This window comes from Anabas testudineus, chromosome 5, assembly GCF_900324465.2.
Source record: "Anabas testudineus chromosome 5, fAnaTes1.2, whole genome shotgun sequence".
Taxonomy (NCBI): domain Eukaryota; kingdom Metazoa; phylum Chordata; class Actinopteri; order Anabantiformes; family Anabantidae; genus Anabas; species Anabas testudineus.
In genome coordinates, this window is record NC_046614.1 from 2,969,037 (window position 1) to 2,992,588 (window position 23,552).

The 23,552-nt window shown below is 37.7% G+C and overlaps 2 protein-coding genes across 9 annotated transcripts in view; both read right to left on the reverse strand.

Moving 5' to 3' along the window:
- Positions 1-3,747: 3,747 nt before the first annotated feature.
- Positions 3,748-8,703, reverse strand: golt1a (golgi transport 1A). Its single transcript, XM_026344661.2, has 5 exons — positions 8,599-8,703; positions 7,920-8,011; positions 4,827-5,005; positions 4,013-4,076; positions 3,748-3,904 (listed from the first exon to the last, which is right to left on the reverse strand). Exons 1-5 carry the CDS (start codon positions 8,621-8,623, stop codon positions 3,875-3,877), a joined length of 390 nt encoding a protein of 129 aa, XP_026200446.1. The 5' UTR covers positions 8,624-8,703; the 3' UTR covers positions 3,748-3,874.
- A 1,798-nt stretch (positions 8,704-10,501) lies between these two features.
- Positions 10,502-23,552, reverse strand: part of plekha6 (pleckstrin homology domain containing, family A member 6) — a 66,009-nt gene continuing 52,958 nt past the window's right edge. For 7 of the 8 annotated variants that reach the window (XM_026344644.1, XM_026344647.1, XM_026344645.1 and 4 more), the window contains 8 exons: positions 21,206-21,281; positions 20,605-20,699; positions 19,862-20,020; positions 17,382-17,534; positions 15,907-16,040; positions 15,414-15,562; positions 13,542-13,649; positions 10,502-13,132 (listed from right to left, as the gene is read on the reverse strand). In XM_026344644.1, coding sequence (XP_026200429.1) covers positions 13,552-13,649; positions 15,414-15,562; positions 15,907-16,040; positions 17,382-17,534; positions 19,862-20,020; positions 20,605-20,699; positions 21,206-21,281 — 864 coding nt within the window. In that variant the 3' untranslated portion in view covers positions 10,502-13,132; positions 13,542-13,551. The other variant, XM_026344652.2, reaches the window with a different exon arrangement.

Sequence of the window (23,552 nt, forward strand, 5' to 3'; positions counted from 1 at the left end):
AAATGTTAAGAGCTATTTTCCAATTGTGATTAAAGCTTTAATTTATAGAGCCATGTTTTCCAGATCACTAAATACGTTCCTCATATAATTTTTGAAAAGTTAGCTGGTATTTAGCTGTTAATTACAATGACTTTCCAATAACAAAGACATCATACTTAAATGCTATATAATCATACTTGAATGCTATAAAATGTTACTAACTAACTGTCACATCTAGGATCCGACTCCTTGGCCGGTCCATAGTTTCTTTGGTTGTGTAAAGCTGCTTTGTGACAATGACAATTCTTAAAAGCGCTATAAAAATAAAATTGAATTGAATCGTGATGGATACTTACAGCGTGTGGCAGAAACGGTATATAAAGTGATATAAAGTAAGAGCAGGAAAGGGTCAGTGAGGGGCTTCACTGGGAAGTGCTTTCCCCAGCAGAGGAGTGTGTCTGTTTTGACTTCCAAAATGGCCAACTGCAGTTGGAATCACATGGTGACTGGTGACGCTGAGGAGTCATACAACATCAACAGTCTGGCGAGAGATAGATGTTAGCACAAGCACTTAATAGAAGTGAACCCTGATCTAGGCAGCCACCTACAGAATCCAAGTTGCTTCGGGCAGGTTGAAGATCCAAAATCCACAGACAATTCAGGGCACTATCAACGAGAGGTTCCAACAGAGAAATTCAGCAGACAAAGGCAGAGGTCCATAGGCAGTCCTGGTGATACACAAAGAAAAAGTACAGACGTACACGGTAGACTAAGCAGAGGCCAAAACAATCATGGTAAACGAGGGGAAAAGGCAGAGGCAGAAGGCAGAAGCCAAGGTCAGATCAGATCAGATCAGATCTGGTAGCAAGAAGTCAATCCGAAGAAATTCTAGATAGTAAATGGTCTGCACTTATATAACTGCTCTACCTATTGAGCCACAGCTCCTTAGGCAAGACCTCCTCATGCTGCCCTGCCTACACTTGCACCTTGTACTGACTTGCAAGTCGCTTTGGATAAAAGCGTCTGCTAAATGACTATAAATGTAAAGAAATAATGAATTTAATCTGTTGTGAAATAAGGCTGTAAGAAAGTGTGGAAAAATGTAAGCGCTGTGAATTTTGTCATGTTTGGATGTACTTCAGAAATTTTAATCAAATTAATTTTTTATGTTGTGATATATAAGGATATATAAGGATATATTAGGAGGACATATAAAGTCAAATTGAATCCAGATACTGTCTCACACACCCACATATCTCCCTGTACTGTAATTATACTTGTGGACATCTGACAACATTTTGCAAAGTGGCTGAAGCACAGCTGATGTCCTGGATACCTGGAATTCTAGATAGAGACATCGGGTGAATTAATAGTCGGGAGACAAATTATTAGTTGATGGATGATCAACAGTTTTCAATTGTGTAAACAGTTTTCATTGAGTCTGTCTGTACTACAGCTATAGATGGAAAAAGTAGAAGACCAAGAACTGAGCCCTGTGGCATGCCAGTGGAGAGGAAGTGAGTTATTTTGTACCAGTACAGTGGCATATTACACAGGGAAAACAGGCACAGTCAACATAAAGTAGATAGCAGAAGGAGGCTGGGAGGAAGGAAAACTTTTATTACCGTAATCTCTTTGAGTTCACCATACTAATAGCTGCATCAGCTAAGACTAAGACTTAAGGTGGTCACATAATTGGATATTGGATAATGGCTAAAACCCCAAAATCAAGACTAGGCTTTTTGAGTAGAGGTCCGACTACAGCAACCTTAAAAGCCTTACATAGGCTGTTAAGTAATGATAGATTGATTTAATTTAATATTTACGTGTGGATCGAAGGTAAAACATCTTTGCACAGTCTAATCAGGATCGAGTATATGGAGTATATGAGACATGTTGATGGCTTAGATTTATTAGTAATTGAAATTAACTTAGCATGATCTATAGGAAAGAAGCAGTCTAAGCACAAGGTCTTACAAACAAATCTAGAGCTGTTGTACATATAAGTCCATCCATGCCAGCAAGGATTGGATTTTTTTTTTCTTTTCTCTTTTACGCTTTTATAGTTCTGATTTTATTTGTAAAAAAAATCATAAAGTCATTAGTAATGAGAGTTAAGGGGATACTAGGAAATAGGTAAGTTTCCAGAACATCAGGAAACCAATACTCATTCACTAAAGGAAATATTTATGCTGATGAAAGCAAACTAAGAGAAGGGTTGTCTCAGTACATTAGATAGAAGATTATAGACAAACATGTTAAAGGTAAAGGCTATAAGACCATGTTCAAGCAGCTTGATGTTCATGTGACTACAGTTGCACATATTATTCAAAAAGGTGAGGTCTACAGGACCGTAGCCAACAACCTTGGATGTAGTCACAAGAGCAAAATATGACAAATTGGCAAATGGAAACTAATTGTAACCAAAGAGCCTAGAACAACTTCCAAAGAGATTAGAGGTGAAATCCAAGGCCTCTATGTTCGGCAGCACATATCTATGTTGATGAAGATGAACAAAACATCACTCAGGAGTCGTCTCACTCATGAACACCTTCACTCAATCTTGAGGATTTCCTCAGCTCAGAGCCTAACCCCAGACAGCTAAGAAGAGATGCCAGGGATCTGACTTGAATCAATGTGCATCAGAGTAAATCTAGTGTAGAAAACTGAGCATGAATGATGCTGTCTTTATGAACTTTTTTCCAATCCAATGCATGGACTGTTAACAGTTGAAAGATTGCATTTTCATTGAAGTAATTGTGTTTTGGTTGTTCCAAGTCTCCACTGTGTGGAATTACAAACCTGTCTCTCTTCTTCTTTTCCTGGCCAAGACCCCTGAAAAAGCAGTCTTAAATCAACTGACTGACCTCATTTTTAGGAACGACCTCTTTAATGTGACCCAGTCTGGCTTCAAGAGTGGTCACTCCATAGAAACTACTGAAGGTTATGGAATCCCTGCAGGCTGCAAAAGCTATATCTCAGTTATCTGTCTTAATGTTATATGCAAAACTTATAAAGCTTTACTGGCCCTTGCATGTAGGATAACTATTATTATTATAACCTATTAACCTCAACAAAATGTTATCTTTGGGCAGTAACCTTTTGTCTATACCTGCATCCTGGTTGAAAAGTAGGGAAGACAGAGCCTTTTCAATCAGGACTCCAGGGCTCTGGAATGACCTGCCCAAAGAAATCAGACTGTCTGAGTCAATGTCGTCTTTTAAGTCTCACCTGAAAACACATTTTTATCAAATTGCTTTTTCTCCTTCTATTTGAGATACTTGCTTTGGTTTAATTGTATATTTTTAATAATTATTTAGTTGTAATTGTGTTGTGTGTGTGATTTTAATTTAGTTTTTTACTTTTGCATGTTTCTATTGAATAGCACTTTGTACTTTGAAAAGTGCTTATAAATAAAGGTATAACAATAATAATAATTAATTATTATTAGTGAGGGCACCATAGTGGTGTAGTGGTCAGCACTTTAGAATGGATGACAGCAAGAAGGACCTGGGTTTGAATCCACAAGTTAGCTGGTTGCCTTTCTGTGTAGAGTTCGTATGTTCTCCCAGTGTCTGCAAGGGCAACAGATATCTGTTTTTCTTCTGTTCAAGCAGTGGTATGAAGTTCACAAATAACCCAATAACAATAATAATAATAACAAATCACAATCATATGGACACCAGACAGAGACAACTAGCCATATAATTTGTGAAATTTGTAAAATTGAAACTGTCAGACAAATTACATTTTCTAACTTTTTTTTATTAATCGTGACATATGATACAAAATACATCACACTGTTTAAAAATAAATTATTCAGACTGGCAAAATAAATGACAACAATGACAACTGTGAGCCAGAATTCTTTCACTGCTGTAACACGTCCTTCTGCTCAGACCATGGAGGAACTACTGGATAAAAACTGACACAAAAGGATTTCATTTTATTTCATGTAACACAAGAAAATGTTAAATCCCTGCAGTACCATCACTTAAGTTTTAAATTTTTAAGTATTCAAAATCATACATACTGTATTTAAGAAAGGGATATTCACAGCTGAGAGCATGAATCCCAAGGCCATGGGGAAAAAGGACCTGCAGCAAGAAATAAAACAGTGTGAAGCTCTCTTGTTGAAATGCTTCATGAATCAATTATGTAATATTCCTCTTAAAACATGAGAAAGTGCGGAATTTCAACATGGTTGCGATTAATCCTTATTTGATGTTGATGTCTGTGAGAGCTGTTCGTAAAAAAAATAATACTTTTTGGATTTCATTGACTGTGACAAATTGTGAAAAACATGATAAAAATAAATTATGTGAGTGAACACCATTACACATTTATATTTTATAGAGTATGTGTTTACATACACATTCATGCAATATTCTCAAAAATCTCCCCTCCCATCATCATCTATTGCTACTAAACATTGCTATTGTATATAGACCCTCTTACAATTAATAAATTATATTTTAAATTATATTATATTTGTTAGATGGCGGGGCATAGCTAGAAACAAAATAACCCCCTGAATTAGTTAACTAATATTGGCTACCAATATTTGTGTTCTGTGTTTTAACAATAACTGAATAAATAATAATTTTATTTGAATATGCACAGCCACCCACTCTCCAAGACTGGCAGGGTTCCTTTAGAAAAAGTTAAAATGCCAACCAGATTTTCCAACTGTTGCATGCTCACTCACAGCTGCTACTTCCCATCAAAAAAAAGAAAGACAACTGCGGTAAAACAATAAAAAAATGACTGGATGGATCAATCAGTTAATTTTTGCAGCACACACATTCATATTGTCTCTTGTAAACATTGCTATATAATGCGCTTACCTGAATAAAAGCATAAAACCATAACTCTCCACGACCATTCCAATGATTGGCCAACGGAGCAGCACCAGAGACACACCTCCCAGAAAGAAGAAAGAACCTCGAAACTTGTGTTTTTGGAAGAAAAAGTGGGCTGTGCTCTTGAACCCGATAATGAACATCAAGCCAGTAAGAAATAGGATCTGCAGACAATAAATCTTTTTTAGAACAATTAAATTAAAAATTGTGTTATACATACATACATACATGAAATAATAACCCAAAATAATCTGATCTTTCATGTGTTTATTGAAAATAACCTTTGAATAGCATCTCTTTTGGGTTAAGGTCTGGGCTTTGACTTGACCACTTCAAGAGATGGATTTTGTTTTTCTGAAGCCATTCAACAACCTTCTACAGAATTTCTGCAGTTGTACAGACATTTTCTTGGGAATTCATCTGCCCCACAATTACTGCAAGCTGGCCAGGCTCTGATGCAGTTTTAGGTATTGTGGAACATAGATGTTAGCCAGTTCCAATAATACCTATCTTTGGCTGTCGCTCAGGGTTATTTCTTTACTTCAATGATGAGTGTTTGTTGTAGTCTTGGGGTCATTTTGACTGGCTGCCCACTTCTTGGTAGTGTATCCACAGTCCCAAAGTGTCTACATTTGCAGATTGTTTTAGGCAAACAATCTACTTTAGACTGTTGACAGTCTTTTTTAAGTCTTCTTGATCGTAGAAAGCTCCTTTTGGCAAGGCATGGCAAATGTGCATGTGCAGAGCAAACTCAAAAAGTGAGAGTGTTCTTTTGTCAGTCGAAGTAGCTCTAGTTCACACCTCCAAACTAATTTTCTTAACTTATGCTAACACCTGACTCCAATTAGCTTTTCTGAGGTCATTATTCAAAGGGTTTGCATACTTTTTCTCGCACTCTGAGGTTTTTAAGGGTGTTCTTAAAAAATACATGAAAGAACAGATTTCTTTTTTGTTTACATTTACATTTACATTTAGTCATTTAGCAGACGCTTTTATCCACAGCGACTTACAAGTGAGGAACAAGGTAAGCAAACAAAATCTAAGTCAAGGAGAAACAACATCAAAGCAAAGTGCTATCAAATAAAGTTTTTCTGTTTCAAGAGATGTGAGAACAAAAGAGTAGAAAAGTTTTTTTTTTGTTTTTTTTTTTTAACAATCCCAGCAACTCAGAGAACAGGTCATTAAAAAGGATAAGGGGATTGATACAAAAAAAATCTCCAAGGCACTAAACATCCCCCAGAGATCAGTGAAATTCACCATCAAGAAATTATAAGCATATGGCACTTGTCTAAATCTGCCTAGAACAGGCCGTCCACACAAACTGAGTGAGTAGGGGACTAGTAAGAGAGAGGCCACTAACACACCACTTACCACTCTGAGGGATTTACAAGCTTCAGCAAGTGAGGGGGAGAGGCTGTACATACAACAACTGTTGCCTGGGTTCTTCACCAGTCAAAGCTTTATGGGAGAGTAGCAAGGAGAAAGCCACCGTTGAAGAAAACTAATGTTAAATCACTACTTCCATTGGCCAATAGGCATGTGAAAGACTCTATGGTCAAGTGGAAGAGGGTTCTTTGGTCTGATCAGACCAAAATGGTGTTTTTTGTCCTTCAGACAAGACGATATGTTTGGCACACACCAAACACTGCACATCACAAACACACCATCCCCACTGTGAAACACGGCGGTGGCAGCATCATGCGGTGGGGATGCTTCTTGGCAGCCAGCCCTTGAAGGCTTGTTAATGTAGAGGGTAATATAAATTTGACAAAATATAGGACAATCCTGGAGGACAATCTTATTCAGTTGGCAAGTTAACTACGGCTTGGGAGAAGATTTGTTTTACAGCAAGACATTGTCCTGAAGCATACAGTAAAAGCTACACACAACAAGGACAACAAGGTGAATGTTCTGGAGTTGCCAAATCAAAGCCCAGACCTCATTCCAATAGAGAATTTGTGGATGGACTTAAAAAGGGCTGTTCACACCCGATCCCCACGCAACCTGACGGAGCTTGAGCAGTTTTGCAAAAAAGATTGGCATTAAAAGCCAGTGTCCAGATGTACAAGCCTAATTGAGACCTATCCACACAGACTACATGCTGTGTTCCAGCCAAAGGTGTATCTACGGAATACTGACATGTAGGGGGTGAATATTAATGCAAACATTGATTTCACCTTATATATTTTTATTTTATTGACATTACTTTGTAGAAACTGTTGTCATAGATGCATTAAGTGGTTTAGCATTTTCCAGCTGAACTATACAAGACCTTCTCTAAAAAATGTGTTTTTATCCCAACATGCCTTAAAATTCACCAAGGCTTGGTTGCAGAAGAAGTCCTGAAAGATGCCAGACTAATCCAAAGTCACCTGTCTTGAACTTTCTGGTGGGATTTGAAGTCGGTCATATCAAACCCAAGCATATTAGTGAAGGTGCCATACTTCACTAATATGGAATATTGCATAGCTGGACACTAGCAGAATATTGCAGGATAATGAAGTGCATGTTATGCATCATATTTGACAGCAGGTCATAAGAGTTCTCTACTAAGTACTGAATATGACATATGTTATGAAAAAGTGACATCATTTTGAGTAGTCACTAAAAGTTGCAATTTTGTGTTGTGTTGAATTTTGAGGAACATCTATGGAGCTATTTGACTAGTTCTTATTCTTGTCTTGTTTGATCTGTTCATTGCAAATGGCTTAAATTCAACTGGTTAGAAATATTTTGTCATTTTATATAACCTTAATGTCCCTGGTAACTTCATGTGTGTAATGTTTCATTCTTTTTGGAAAGATTTATTTTCATTAATATTTTGTTTCAGTCATTTAAAGCCTCATTTCCACAATACAGTATATTTTTTAATCTTCATAATACTGTACAATATTGATGAAAGTTTAATAAAGTGTTTCACTACTACTACTACTACTACTACTGTACTACGTTTGCTACTTATTTTGTATATTGAAGCTGAACAATTTATACTGTACAACATGAATAAGGTTACTTACAGTAACTTTAAATGTTGACATAAGCACTAAGTAGTTGTGTGTGACATGGAAGATTACTCACGTTCCCAAACGCCAGCAAGACAGAATCAAAGTACAGCAGCACGCCGAAGAGCAGGAAAAATAAACCAAATCCCATCAGACCAACACCAATCTCTGCAAGATAAATATACCCAAATGTAACTGACTGTGGTTACCTAATTTGGTCAATAAAAAAAGTTTAAATATACTTGTAACAAATTCCAGATATTTCAGTTTAGGATTCATATATTAATTTAAAGAAGGGGATTAGGCGGCTATTATTTAGCCTCATAGCAGAGTCAGGAGTCACCAGCAGAAATCTACTCTGTATTCTAAATCTATTGTATAAACATCTCACTATTTAGTAGTGAAAGGGAATCATCATCAAATAATGACAGTGATTGATTTGATCCAGCCCTGACTTCATATTTGATACCATTATGAATGGAGGGCCACATATAGTTCTCTGGTCTCTGGAGTGAGAACTGAACAGACTAGAAAGTTCCTCAGTGTTTTTTACTTGTCCCAAGGTGTGATGCTAACAACCTGAATTTGTTAAACCAAAAGTGAATTAAACATTTGTCTTTTACCCGTAAGCCACAACAATGCTTACACAAGCACATATTTATATTGTGAACAAAGACCACTGCTGAATGAATGCATTCATGGGACAAGAGCTTTATCCAAACATTTCAGAGGAGAGGAATTATAAAGACACTTACTTTGGATCTCTGTGATGGCCACCATGGTAATTTTTATGTCCTCCCTCTTCTTTGTTTCGTTGTGATTGTCAGTTAGTTCTTTTCATTACCCAACTGTGACCTTTGTGCATTGACATCAGCGTGTGAGGTGAACATTAACTAGACTAGCTGTAATGAACACTAGTGATTTTTCAGTTAAAGGGTCAACTACGTGAGTGATGTCATCAACCATCAACCAAAAACCTTTTATGTATTTATCCTTGTGTGTGTGTGTTAATGTCTTTTCATGTTTAGTATTCTGAATCCCTTAAATTGTCTACTAACTTGTGGATTTACATTTGATTTAGTCAAGTTACATTTAGTTGGTACATAGTTAAGTTACATTACTTAACATAGAGTTACTGTAAGTTACATTTTTCAGTTGTGCACTATGACCTAGTAAACACTTCTAGTTCTGTATAGTTTTGAAGTTCTGGTACTTAAATATCATAACCTGGGACACATCCTACTTTTCTTTCACTACCTTTTCAGAAGGAATCAATGTAGGTGTACTTTCTGTTCCTACAAGTGCTCCAACCTTAATGCCCATATTTGTCCTTACCCTTTCATGCAATCCATATGAACCCCTGTTGCAAGAGTGCCTCATGTACAGTGGCAGACATCTGTGGAAATTGCACCCCTTATGGCAACAGGTGCAAAAATGACAGCTGGCTTTAATGGCCAAAAAAGCTGGACAGCAATTTGTGCAAACAAAGTGGTTGGGTGCTTGGGATTAGTCACAAACAATCCTTTCTTAATCCTAAGAATCCTAAGAATCTCTATTCCTTTCTTTACTTAATAATAAAACAATAATTGCTTTTTGAACTCAAACCCCAGTCTCCTGTGCTTTCTTGACCCATTCATGCAGCCCCTGACAAAAGTTTAGAGGTTTAAATCAGTTGCCATGTAATTTAATTCCAGCTGCTAGGTGTCTAACTTAATACTGTACATATCTATTGGTAGTTCTTTACTGCACAAATACCTATATTGTTGTATTTACAGAAACATAGTCTCTGTTTTGCCTGTCCTATTTAGTTTGAGATTTAATTTTAGGCGTCGGGCATTTGCCTGACCTTGTCTAGCAGTGGCATTACATATACAGCAGAACTGTGGCAGTGCAAAAAAGACAGATGTTTTTTGTTGTTGTTTTGTTGTTGTTGTTTCTTTATGGCTTCCTGGAAGAGCTGTTGTGCACTTGGAGAAATTCTGGTAGGCTAGCCACTCATGGGAAGATTCAACACTGTTTCTCCATTTGTGGATAATGGCTCTCAGCTGGAGTCCCAAAGCCTGAGAAAAAACTTTGTAACTCACCAACCATACACAGTAAGTTCTTGAATTTCTTTCGTGGCATGATGTGTTGCTTTTTGAGATCTACTTGCATGCTTAACTTTGTCAGACAGCTTCTATTAAAGTGATTTCTTGGTTCAGCAGATCTGGCAGTCCTGGTTGTGGCAGGTTAACTTTAACTCACTTTCAGCTAGAGGTTATTTCTGAGTAATATTAAAATTTGTGAACTGTTCTGAACAACTTGTGTGACAAATATACAGTGTTAACATGAAAGATGTTTTTGAACTTTATTCATTCAGACATACAGTTTGATTTAAACAAAGACTGTAGAATATCACCAAGGCTGGACAATTAACCTTAGCAGTTTTTTGGCAGTGAATGTCATCAACAAGTGGATTAAAATAACAGCAGTAGATATATTATCATTCCAAAGAGCGAGACATGTTTTATCATACAAATACTGTGATGAATTCAGAAGCATCTAGAGAAACACATTATTAATACATTCACTTTATTGCAAGATTTTCTGAAAGCGAGCATATTATTTCTCTTTTTTATCATTTGCATAGTTCAAGCACTTTTTCTTTTTCCCTCAAAGTAGCAATGGTTACATGTGGTAGTAGGATATAGAATAACTGAAATCGAAAATATTAAATAAATGTACATTGACAATTGTATGTATATATTTTTTTACTCATCATCCACAAATGCTACATCTAGTATCAAATATTGGACACAACCTTTTGGTTGTCATTTCTTAACATATCAGATTCCAATAATCCAAAAATATCTATATTCTGCTCCTCAAACAATCCTCAAGAGCATTAAAATAAAAACAAAGTCCTGTTTGTGAAAAATGTAAAACATGTACTTCAGTGTAAAAATCGAACCTGTCAACTTGTCATTGAACAATCATGCATCTAAAAAAATATGTACTGCCTCTTTTGAACATATTCCCTTTCTAAAAATGTAAAACAAGAAAAAAATTCTATTAAATCCTTGTTTTGTTGTGTTTTTTTGCGTAGAGAGGCATTCACTGTTTTCAGAATAAAGTTAAATTTTCTTCATTTTCTGTAGCATATTGTATCTGAAACTGAGTAAGCCCCACATTTTATAGTCTATGTCATGGACGAACAATAGCTTTCTAAAAAGACAGATCACTTAAATATTTACCTGTGTAAACAAAAATAATTAAAAATAATGGAGGGTACTGTGTGTGCATGTGGTCACAGAGTTCAAATCTGAATGAAGCTGCAATGAAGAGGCAAAATTTGATTAATTTAACAATATTGTGTTTTTATCCTTTGAGCATACAGTACAGATTCTAATATTAAATAAATATTATTTCCTTTCAATTTCAGGTTAATTTCTTGTTTTTGTGTGTTTAACATGTAATTATAAAAAGTACTAATACGTGTAGTTTTTTTTTAAATTTCAAATGTTCCATTAATCACTGTAGTTCATCCAGATTCAAACTCTTTTATAATTTAGATCTATTCATCACATATAAAACACAAAGACATGTTTCAGACTTATGGTACTGCAAGACTGGGTGAAATGTTGGGATATGTTACATGACAGTATTTTCCAGTATATACTATAGTTCTTCTCAAATCACTGCATTATTATCTATGTCCTCTTTAGACAGATAAGTGTTTTCTCTAAGGTCACTTCTATTTTACCTTTCTACATACATTTATAACCAACATACTTTTCCTACATATGTGTCAGCAATCATAGGGGTAATCTCATGAACACTGTCCACTGAATTTCACACAAAGGGATTTCATGAAAGACAGGTACTGCACACAGTGGGTGGTGACAAGGTGATCATGGATACAAGTCTGCCTCAGATGAATTACATTCATATGCATCTGTTCTGGTTTACAGTTTCATGCTCGGTGCCTGTTCACAAGCTATTCAGAAATGTATACTGAACTTTAACTACAAGCACATGTTGAAAGAATATTGAACAAAAAAAAAAAAGAATTTTACCAGGAAAAAGCTTCTAGACTCAACCTTGCCTTCAACAGATCCTTTGTGACATTTGGAGAAGACAATTGACTCACTACCTGCTTTTCTTTTTTCAGCTATTTGTAAAAGGTTAAATTCCAATGAGATACCAATCTACTGTGGATGTGCTGCTGTATGATGTATACCCCTCATCACTGAGAGATAACATGTCACTTCCTGAGTGACAGCTCTTGTTCCCCTTCAGGCAATGAATCTATCCACAACAAGTAGTCTGTTTTAGATTTTTTCAATGTATACTGCTATCCAAAGTTTTTGAGAATGCAGACTATATGTGTCTACAGGCTTCCTATTACACCAATAAAGAATGCAAATGCAAAAGCAAATGCCTGTTTATTTTGGAGTATACTTTACAGATCTTTTAATAAATTGAGAAAGTCAAATGTACAGTATGTAGTGCTAATGGTTACATTTGAGTACAACTGAAAGCAGGTGAGAGTGATAGGATGGGAGAAATGTGTGGGACTGAGGTGTGGGTGGAACAGGCATCACAGTGAGTTCAGAGGACAGAGAGTCCTCAGTATTTAATAATTAAGGAGAGACGTCCTGTCAGTCTATCATGGAACCACACTTCCAACATGGCCAAAAACCTCTTGTTGCATTTCATGGTTGATATTAGGAAAGATAACAATAAACATCTTTGTTTGCTCTTTAGTGTCTAGAAGCACGAGGGTTTTACTGAGTGCCTTCTCTACTGATTGACCTTGGTGCTGTTCTGACCTTATACAAACTCTTTCTCGACTGCTTCTCCTCAACTTGTTTCCTTCCTTCCATCATTAGTGTGGACCTCTCATATTCAGTGTTCCCATGTAAACTGATTAGCATCAAATCTCAGCTCACTGGCATTTTGTCCTTATGAAGATAAAACATGTCACCATTACCTAGTTTATCAGTAACCTCTACTTTGTAGAATATGTCCTGAGCTAAATGATATAGAAGTATTACACAAGTTAAAGCTGGTAAGATCTGGAGCTTTTCTTCGTGCCAGCGGACACTAGTAGTGTTGGATACATGTGAATTAGGGGAAGTGAGAAGACATGTTTTCCATTACAATTTAAAATGGGAACTTATCTCCTTTACACATCCTTAGAAAGCTCTACTATGGTATTGTGTTATCAGTTTAGGTGCTAAAAGTCCATTTGTCCAGTGAATCCTCAGAAAGATGATGTATCGAACTTGACAGCAGCCAGGGCTTGAGCTACAGACAAAAAGAGGTGAAAAACAGACAAAAAAAAAGAGAATGATTATTTCATATTGGCTGTTAACATCATCTCAACTCAGTTGTTTTATGGAACATAGTAAAAAGTTCAAGTAGGCTGTTGGACTTTAGGTTGTTGTCCTAAGCACAGATCTAGGTATATAGTATTTTAGAGGAATTTTCCTATCAGAAACTCAGAAACAACATTTGACCAAAGACACCAATATCCATTAATGTCTATTGCATATGTGAAGGTGATGAAGAACACAAGGGCCATCAGCATTTTCACTAATAAACATAGGGAATCAAAGAAGAAATCAGTGAAACGTAAAACAGAAGCAAGTGCAGGGTCCTAACAGAACAGGGGGGAATAGGGACTGGTGGACTTAGTGTGGTGGCAGAGACTTACCTTGTAAGACTCACACCTTCATGATGTGGGCAGAGTTGGGGAAGTCAGCAGAAGAAGGGGGAGGGACCAGGCTGGTCGGGGATGTTGGGGGACTGGGCACACAGGGGGCTGGAATGAAATGGAAGGATGCGGAAGGAGTGAACAGAGGGAAAAATAAAAAGCAAAACAAGGAGTGAGGACTCAAGTCCGGCTTTTCAGGTTAAAGAAAAAGAAAAGTAATGGTTTCCCTGACTCACTCTATATTCTTTCAATATGTGCAGATAGCCTGAAACTATGCGTCCTGTATGTAGTCCCCCTTCAGCATGACTGGACTGAGTTTACTGAGTTAGAGCAGGTTCAGGTGACTCTGAACCATCTCTTAGTTATGCTGCTATAGATGACTGACTGCTGGGGGAACTCCCCCATACACTAAGCTCCTCTCGTCTATCCATCCAAACGCAGCCATTGCATGTCATTAACTCCTGTAGCTGTGTTTCCTTTTCTCTGTCTCCCTCTCTCTGTACCTTTCTGCAGGTATGCCCAGCCTTTGAGCTGTATATTTCAACAGTGCAGTTACTGGCCCTACTGACCTTCCCAGTGTTTTTGCTGTTTGTTGTTGTTGTTGTTTTTTGTTGCCCACTGTTCAGTTCTCTCTCCTTTCTACTCTCCCCAACCGGTCAAGGCCACCCACAGTAAGCCTGGTTCTGCTGGAGGTTTCTTCGATTCAAGCTGACGCCTGTCGCCCAGCACTTGCTCAAGTGGGATTGTTGGGTTTTCTACATAATTCTGCATCGATCAGTTATTCAATTCAGTTCAATTCAATTTTATTTGTATAGCTCCAATTTACAAGAGATGTCATCTCAAAGCACTTTACAGTGTAAGGTTTAAGACCTTACAGAGTATAATTATACAAAAAATTATATAGAAAACATAACAATCTTATTTGAGCAAGCTTTAGGTGTAACGGTGGAGATGAAAAACTCCCCTTGAGGGGAAGAAACCTCCAGGAGAACCAGACCGTTTGGAGTGACTGGAAGTTATATTTTGTAAGGTCTTAAACCTTGCACTGTAGAGTGGCATGAGATGCCTTTTGTTGTGATTTGGCACTATAAAAATAAAACTGAATTGATTTGAAATTGATCTACGCAAGAGCATTGATATATAAACCATATCATATGCTTGACACAGTCTGTCTCATGGGCTTGTGGTGGAAGAATTTTCTAAATCATGCACTCAATCCTTCCTTGAGTTGAATGTAACCAAAACTAAGGATGTGTGTATTGATTTTAGGCATAATGTACCAGGATCTGTCAGCTTGGTAATAAACAGTCAGGCAGTAAACAGTTCTAAATGCTTGATATACAGTGATTGTCCAAAAAACAAGTCCAAAGTCACCACCTGGATTTAACTCTAGGTATGCTCCAGGTGATCAGCAAAATATTATGAAAACAAAAACAATAGGTCACAAAGCTACAAGGAGCTACAAGACTTTGCTGCCAACCGCTCAACGCAAATTGAAACATGGTTGAACAAAAATCAAAATATCAGCAATTTTACGGTATATTCCTGTTAATGTTTTGGAATGATTTTTATTAATGAGGTATATCTAATTCTATGCATTAGTGTGCAATTAGCCTCTTTGCTAACTCTGGCATTTTTACAGTCATCTTCCTGTCAAAGTAAAGTGAAGGAAATTAGAAATTCAATTAAACAGTGCTAACTTCCAGATAACATTAAAGTGTTCTTGCTTGTTGATTTTTTTAAACCTGACCTTGGCAATAAATTTAGATATATATTAAGATTTAAAATTTAAGTTTGTATGTGTATAAGGTAGTATTAGGAATTCGTACTTAAGGTTTGATTTGGTGTTTGTTGTGTGGAGAGTGTCCTCACCGGAGAGAATGCGGCTGCGACGAGATGCCTCAGCAGCCAAAGCACAGGAGATCTCAATACGCTTCTCCTGCTCCTGCAGCTGCTGCTGGGAACTCACAGCAGCTCCTTCCACAACTGGGCCATCCAGAAGAGGAACCATGTTCTGCAAACTGATGAATCCATGGGAAGATGAAAGGAGATGCAAAAATAAAGAAAAAAAGAGGTGTGTGATGGTTTTGTTAGTCATACAGTACACAAACATTAAACTACATCTGACAAGTATAATACAGCATCTGTTAGACGTAAGAAAAATTTGTTTTCTGTTATTAATATTTATACCTTAATAGTAAAGACTTATTTTGCAAGCAAGTGGTTCTAATGCTAAAATGAACAGACTTATTTTGAACCAAGACGTCTTTTGAAAATGCACTGGAAAAACCTGTGTTTCTAATAGTTCTGCATGCTCTGAAACTAATAAGTCAGTTTTATTTGCTGTGCATGAATCAAAACCTACTTTGATTTGGCAATCAGGGTCTTAATCCTTTCCAGTTTCTTCTGCTTCTCTTTCTGTTCTTCAGGGCTCAGAGGAGTGTCATCCTCAATATCTAGGTAGCGCTCTGGGATCACAATCTTGTCAGGAGCCACCAGCTACATAATGCACATAAATAAACATGATTCCAATTACACACATGCACCAACTGGTAATACATGACATATTGTTTCATATCACTTAACCTGCTAGGAGCTGGAATTAGCTAGCTTTTTATCAGAAGGTACATTTATTGGGGGAATTAAAAAAAAAGAGGGTACAAGAACGGTTGATGTCTGGCTGACTGTGGGGGCCTGAGGAGAAAGCCCAGATCCATCCTGCTACAGACTGTTTCTCCTGCAACAGGCTGTTTCTGTAAAACCTCTTAGTGCTGGTGGAAAAAGTAGTGTGAACCCATGGAATTAATAATTGCTTGATACCCCCTTGGCAGCAATGACCTCAACCACGACCTATAGTTGTGGATCAGACCTGGACATCATTCAGGATGAATTTTATCTCATTCTTCCTGGCAGCATGGCTCTCTTTAAGTCAATCCAACACATCTCTAGTGGGTCGAGGTCTGGGCTCTGACTTGGCCACTCTAAAAGGTGGATTTTTTTGTTGACATGCTCTGGTATTTTCATTCATTGTCCTGTTGCATCACCTAACTTTTACAGAGTTTTAGCTGATGTACAGACATTCTCACATTATCCTGAAAATTTTTTTGATACACTTAGGAACCTGTCATTCTGTTGTTGGGAAGTTGGTACTGATATTCCGAACTGCAGTTTTTCAAGTTTTTCAACTTGAAAAACTGTGAATCTGATGAAAGTGAGGAAGTTTCAATGCAAAACTTAAAAACTAAATAACAAGACAGGTCAACAAGAAGGAAAAATAAATCTTACTGCAGAAATTTGGAAACACTTTAGATGATCTTTTAGTTAGATCACTAATTTACACTATTCACCAGCAGCTTGTTCCCTGACACACAGCAGTGGAAAAGTTGCAAAAAATATGAAAAATTATTCATATAAACATATATATTTATAACATTGAGTGTCCCGATGCTGTATATCTCCATAGTGGAGTTACTGGCCCTACCGACCTGCCCAGTGTTTTTGCTGCTTGTTGTTGTTTTTTTGTTGCCTGCTGTTCATTTCTATCTACTCTTTCCATTCACCCCGACCAGTAGAGGCATACAGTATGGCTGCCCACCCTGAGCCTGGTTTCTTTCTCTAAAGGGAGTTTTACCTCTCCACGGTCACCTAGAGCTTGCCCATCAAGTGGAGTTATTGGGTTTTCTATTTAATTTTGCATACAGTAATATTTTGCAAGGTCCAAGGCTATTTTGCAAGGCTGTTGAAGCCTTTTGAATAGATAGTGAAACATCTTCCAGAACGTAAAGCAAGTCCCTTGCCACTGAACAGCACCTTTGGGATGAATCAGATGACTGATCTCACCTTTTTGGTGATGTCCAGGTTGTAGTTCTCTGGTCCAGCTTGTAACCGTCTTAGGCGAGCAATTTCCTCACGTGGTGACTCCTGTCCCTGGCCTCGAACTGCAGCCTCTAAGTCTTTAATATCAATTTCATGAGCAGTCAGTCGCCTACGAACCTGTCCACACACAGATATGTACACATAAAGTCAAGGATGAGTTATCCATGTAAAAAATATCTCAGCTCCCAACAGCTTGCGGTTCTGATTTGTCAACTACCCCACACTATAGTCCTTGTTACAGTTCTCTACTATGGATCTGCTGCCTTTGACACAACATGGTAACAGATGATTAGCTGTATTTTTTCACTTGTAGTAACATGTAGCATAGGTGTGGCACTGTGAAATTAAATTCATTTGTGATAATATATGTTAAAATATGTATCAAATCATAGTTTAGCGTTGTCGTTGCCAGATACCTTAAATATCAAACTTAAATCTGTGCACACATTATTTTGTAGATTCACAAACAACAAAAACCTGTCATTCTGTTGTTGTGAAGTTGGTACTGATATTCCAAATTATTCACAACAGAGTAGCAGTGTGTGTAAGTTTTTCAATTTGAAAAACTGTGAATCTGATGAAAGTGAGGAAGTTTCAATGCAAAACTTAAAAACTAAATAACAAGACATGACAACAAGAATGAAAAATAAATCTTACTGCAGAAGTTTAAAAACACTTTAGATGATCTTATAGTTAGATCACAAATTCACACTATTCACTAGCAGCTTGTTCCCTGACACACAGCAGTGGAAAAGTTGCAAAAAATATGAATATAAACATATATATTGATAACATTGTGCTTCTTCCTCTCTGTACTCCTTTGCAGGTATCCTCGGTCCTGGTGCTGTATATTTCCAGAGTGCAGTTAAATAGTCTGCACTTATATAGCGCTTTTCTACCTAACTGGTACTCAAAGCGCTGCGTCTCATTCACCCATTCACACACACAAGCACACACACCAATGACCTGACTCACCGGGGGCAACTTGGGGTTCAGTATCTTGCCCAAGGACACTTTGGCATGTGACGTGGCAGCCGGGAATCGAACCACCAATCCTATGATTGGCAGACAACTGCTCCTACTGTACCTATTGATCCACAGCCACCCCTGTTACTGGCCCTACTGACCTGCCCAGTGTTTTTGCTGCTTGTTGTTGTTTTTTGTTGCCTGCTGGTCATTTCTCTCTCTTCTTTCCACTCACCCCAACCAGTGGAGGCATATGGCTGCCCACCCTGAGCCTGGTTTCTTTTTCTCTAAAGGAAGTTTTTCCTCTCCACGGTCACCTACTGCTTGCCCATCAAGTGGGGTATTGGGTTTTCTATTTAATTTTGTATACAGTAATATTTTGCAAGGTCTTAAACTTTACACTGTAAAGTGCCGTGAGAAGACTTCTATTGTGATTTGGCTCTAACAAATTAAATCTAATTGAATATAAAAGGATATATAAATATATGGGTGTACATGCATGATAGATTAACAGCATTTGAGAAGTGCAGCAGTGCAGCACAATTATTTTAGAGAGAGCAGCTGGTGAGGAACAGCATTTATCATACAAGTAGCATCAGCTACAGCTCTTCTTCAGTCTCTTAGTCTTTGCCCGGATGCTGTGCAGTCTCCTGCCTGAAGGGAGAGGAACAAACAGTTTGTGTGCAGGGTGAGTGGTGTCTGTCATTATGCAGAGAGACTTTTCTCTGCATCTGTTGGTATAAATGTTGCAAAGTGTTCTTAGTGATGCGGACACCGAGGTATCTGACACAGGGAACCAACTCCACAGCAACACCATCAATGAGAAGAGGACGAGGCGTGGGACCAGTCCATCAGAAATCCACCAGGAAATGCTCTGTATACTTCTTTCCTAATTGCATACATTACATTCAGCAACTCCATTTTATTGTCTAAGGCTCTTATGTTGGACTAAAATAGTGTCGGATTAGCTAGCTAGGCTACGAACCCGCTTGCCCAACTTGTGCTTCCGCGTACACCGCCTCTTCTCAAATCCGATTCGGCCTTGCCATCTACTTTTCCTGCTGCTGTTCTCAAATGCTGTAGTCTACCAAGCAACATTATTTAGCTCATGTGGAAGTTGAGCTGGAATGCTGTTGTTCAGCTCCAGTAGTTCAGCTGAATCGTATGCCCAGACCTTTCACAACCAACAGTATCGAGAGCTAGAGAAGCTGCTGCACTGCTGCGCGCTGCCATCGGAGCTCCTTCTGCCATCAAAGCAGAAGGTTTCAGGTTTTCAGGAATATGTTGAATAAGTTTTCCTATTCAACTTGAACTTGAACAATAGTTGAATAATATCCTAATTGTCTACAACTGTCATGTGAAGATTGTGTAGCTAGGGGTGTAAAGCTTTACTGTACTGCCACCCTACTTGGTTCAAGAAGGAACAAGACCTATAACCTATTTCAATATGTCGGTCAAATATAATCACATAATCATACCACTTTGTAATTGGCTGGAGACTGGCCAGCTGAAAGATTTAGGCTCCTTCTCTTGTCCCTCACAGAGCTGCTCTGGTTGCGGCGGATTCGTTCATTCTGCTCCTCCACGCTCATCTTCGACTTTACCTCTGCAGGAAACACTGCACTCTTTGGACGCTCCTGTGACAAAGACATAGCATAAATACACTTACCTCAGCCAGAATTTTAAACATAGCTAACCATTAAACTATGATTCCATCAAGCCAAATTATATAAAATGATGAAACTTATAATTAAACACTTTATCATTGCAAGATTCCCTATTTGTCATTGTAAATAATACTATAAAATGTTAATAATGTGAATAACGTGTTGTGCTATATTGTATTTTTAAGATCATAAAAGTCAAATGTCATTATCTTGACATATCCATATTATTAACAGCCATTTTATTATTCCCAGATATTAAAATCATTATCATAGTAAATAATCTATGATAATAATGAATAATTTAAACCATTGGCTATGGCTAAACTTACTTGCTTAGAGAGTATTTAACCACTTTAACCACACTTGGCGTAATTTATGAGGACATTAAGACTGAAAGCACACTATTCTAAGTTGTGAGATCACAGTTGTAATGGGAGAGTGCCATGGTTTGTGCTCTGTAACACGATTTCTTGTTAAAGATCCTTGGAAAGCTTGATTTCCATGATATTTGAATGCTTGTGGCTACAATTGTATTGGAGTTTAGGTTGACATACCCTTGAGATTCCTCTGCCACTATGCCAAGATACTCCAGCAGAGTTACTGTGTGACTCATCAGTGGGGGACTTGGTTCTAGGAGGAACTATACCAACTGGAGAAAGACACAAAAATAGATTGAGTGGAATTGGAAGAAGAGAGAGTTGAATTGAAGTCAACACTTAGCTCTTTCTTCAGGAAAAAGGGCACAGGTGCAAATGCTGACTGGTTCATGTTAAGTCTGCCTGAAACTGAAACTCAATTTGGGCTGAATTTTGGAAATAAAAACAACGTCTTGTTTTAAACATTTTCTTTTAACTTTTGCTGATGGCATTGTACCCTTTAATTGGCATAAACTGTGTGGTGACAGGAAAAATATCATACTAGCGTTAGAATTGCGTATGCAGAGTACTAGAGCTCTTGATTTTGTGATTAAATCTTACCCCAAAAGACAGAATTGAGGATTAGATTTATTTAATATTTTTCATCCTTGTAGTGTAATATCAGTGTAAGGAATTGTAATCCCATGGACTATATGGGTCAACCTTTAAGTTATACTGCATCATCATTATTATCTTACAAAGCATTAACACATGGAAACTTGCATTTGGATCGTTCTACCTTTATTCATAGTGGATTGTCTGTCCTGGACCTGGTCCTGTACATCACTGTTATTGTTCTGTTCTCCATACTTGGGCTGCAACATGGAGTACTGATGTTATTTGTCATGTAATCAGCATTAAACCTGAAGATAGTGAAACATTCAAATACACATCCAAGGCTGCTGATCAAACACAATGCATTAAAAAATGCATTGTTGTGTATAGCAATGGGAGCATTGTACACCTGTAATGGCAGAAGCAACACATTAGTTGCATGTATTTTAATTTCAGACCCAAATCATTTAATTTCAAGGGAAGTGCAGTGATCAGTAGATTCACTCCCTAATCATTTGGATTCCAACATTGGTCAACGTTAGGTATGATATTGACCAATTGTAGACAATGCTGACATTTGAGAGGACCACTACAGGATGAGTCCACAGTGGACACCTATTTCTCCTGGAGGATGCACCCATCAGCCACCAGGTGGTGTCAGTGTTGTGGCTGATCAGTGTAAACTGATCCACAAAAGGGACATAACTGGTTTTACAGCCAGTAATTAATTATACAGGAGGTGTATGGCACAACCTTGCATGACTATGTACTGACTAAGACACTACACAAGCACACAGAAAGTTTGACAGATGACCTGTGCCTCTAGAGAACCCTCACCAGGTACCAGGGCTCCTATCAACTGCTAAGTGCACTAAGCTCTAAGTGCAGCCACTTGTGGAACACGTGCTTTGGGCGATCAAAGACAGGCTGTTATTGAGACAAAGGGGTATATTAAGATGCAATGGATGAAACAAATGCAGGTTTGTGAAGAGTAGGAACATGGGACTTTGGAGAGATGAATGGCCTCTGGTATATTTACAAGGTTAATAAATACATTTTTAAAGATGACATGGGATAACAGTTAGGGCTGGGTGAAGGAAGAGCTGGACACGGGTACAGACACCCAAATACCTTTCTGAGGGTATCTTCACCATCAAGGTAACCATCATCAGTGCTCAAGCTGCGTAGCCAGGCGGTGCTGTCAAAGGGCAAATGTGGGATAGAGGGAGGGAAGGTATGGGAGGCCTCCAAAGGGTAATAGGACTTGGGAAGGGGAGGCCTTGGGGGAACATTTTCCTATAAGAGCAGGAGGAAGGAAGGAGAGAAAGAATAGGAGGAAGAGAAAGTGCTGCTCATCAGGAGTGATAATAAGCCAGGCAAAGTGCAGAGCAGAAAGGACTCATGGGAATGTTATTGTGGAATGGGGCCTTGAACTGATGATAAGGAGAAGTGAAATTCTCCATAAACCTGACAGCTGCTGTGAATTCTTCCACAAATCCATGAAAGGCTCTGTGGAACAGCCAAAACATTCCAACCGTCACTGTATAGGTCACTTCCCTCAAAACAAATTTATTATTAAATTTATAACAAGTTTATTAATCTGGGAATGTAACATTAGCAGCATTGCTCAACCAAGAAACTAATTAGATCATACTTGGAGCAAAATTGTAAGGGTGAACCACATTATTTCTATTTGAGAGAGAACCTAAAATATAGCACTTAAATTATTTAACTTATATCATGTTCAGGTACATCAAGTAATCCAAATCAAAGTATAAAATTATGTTCAACTATTTTATATAGTAAGTAAGTAATATACAGATAATAGTTTATTCATAGTTGATAGGAAACTGAATAAATACAAAAATGGAAAAATAGTTTGTTTATGTTCTGCTGAAGTAAGAAAAACCCACAATGACCACTGAAATAACTTAAAACTGACAAAAGTCATAATAAATGAAAATTTACTAATATTAGCTCATTAAAATCATAGTGTTTGACTTGTGGTTCAACAGAGGCACTTTAAAAACTACTAATGAACAACTAATGAAATTGGAATAGACATAAATGATGATATCCCTAGAAAAGACAAGTTGACCACAGGGACATGTTAAACTAAAGTGTCTCCTGTAATTAGCATCACAGATGTCTTCAAACTTGTGATCAATCTGCCTATATTAAGGGTAAAAGGTAGTCACCGTGGTGTTTGGTATTATGGTGTGTACTGCACTGAACATTGACCAAAGAAAGCTAAAGTGAGAAATGTCTCAAAAACTTAGAACAAAAAATTGTACATATACATGTTAAAGGTAATAGCTATAAGACCATCTTCAAGCAGCTTGATGCTGCTACTACAGTTGCACATATTATCAGATTTTATTTTTCATCTTATGTCCACAGGACTGTAGCCAACCTCCATGGACTGCAAAAGGCAAATTGATGACAAATTGAAGAGACTAAGAGTTAAAAGGAATGGTAACCAAGGAGCTTCTGGCACAATGTCATTTGGACAGATGAGACAAAACTAGAAC

What these genes read in the sequence shown, in the direction of transcription:
- golt1a (XM_026344661.2), bottom strand. Translation starts at nt 8,623, where the DNA reads ATGGTGGCCATCACAGAGATCCAAA. An exon ending in GGCCATCACAGAGATCCAAA is followed by an intron (nt 8,012 to 8,598) that starts GTAAGTGTCTTT and finishes TTTATCTTGCAG; the next exon opens with AGATTGGTGTTGGTCTGATG. An exon ending in TCTTGCTGGCGTTTGGGAAC is followed by an intron (nt 5,006 to 7,919) that starts GTGAGTAATCTT and finishes TATTGTCTGCAG; the next exon opens with ATCCTATTTCTTACTGGCTT.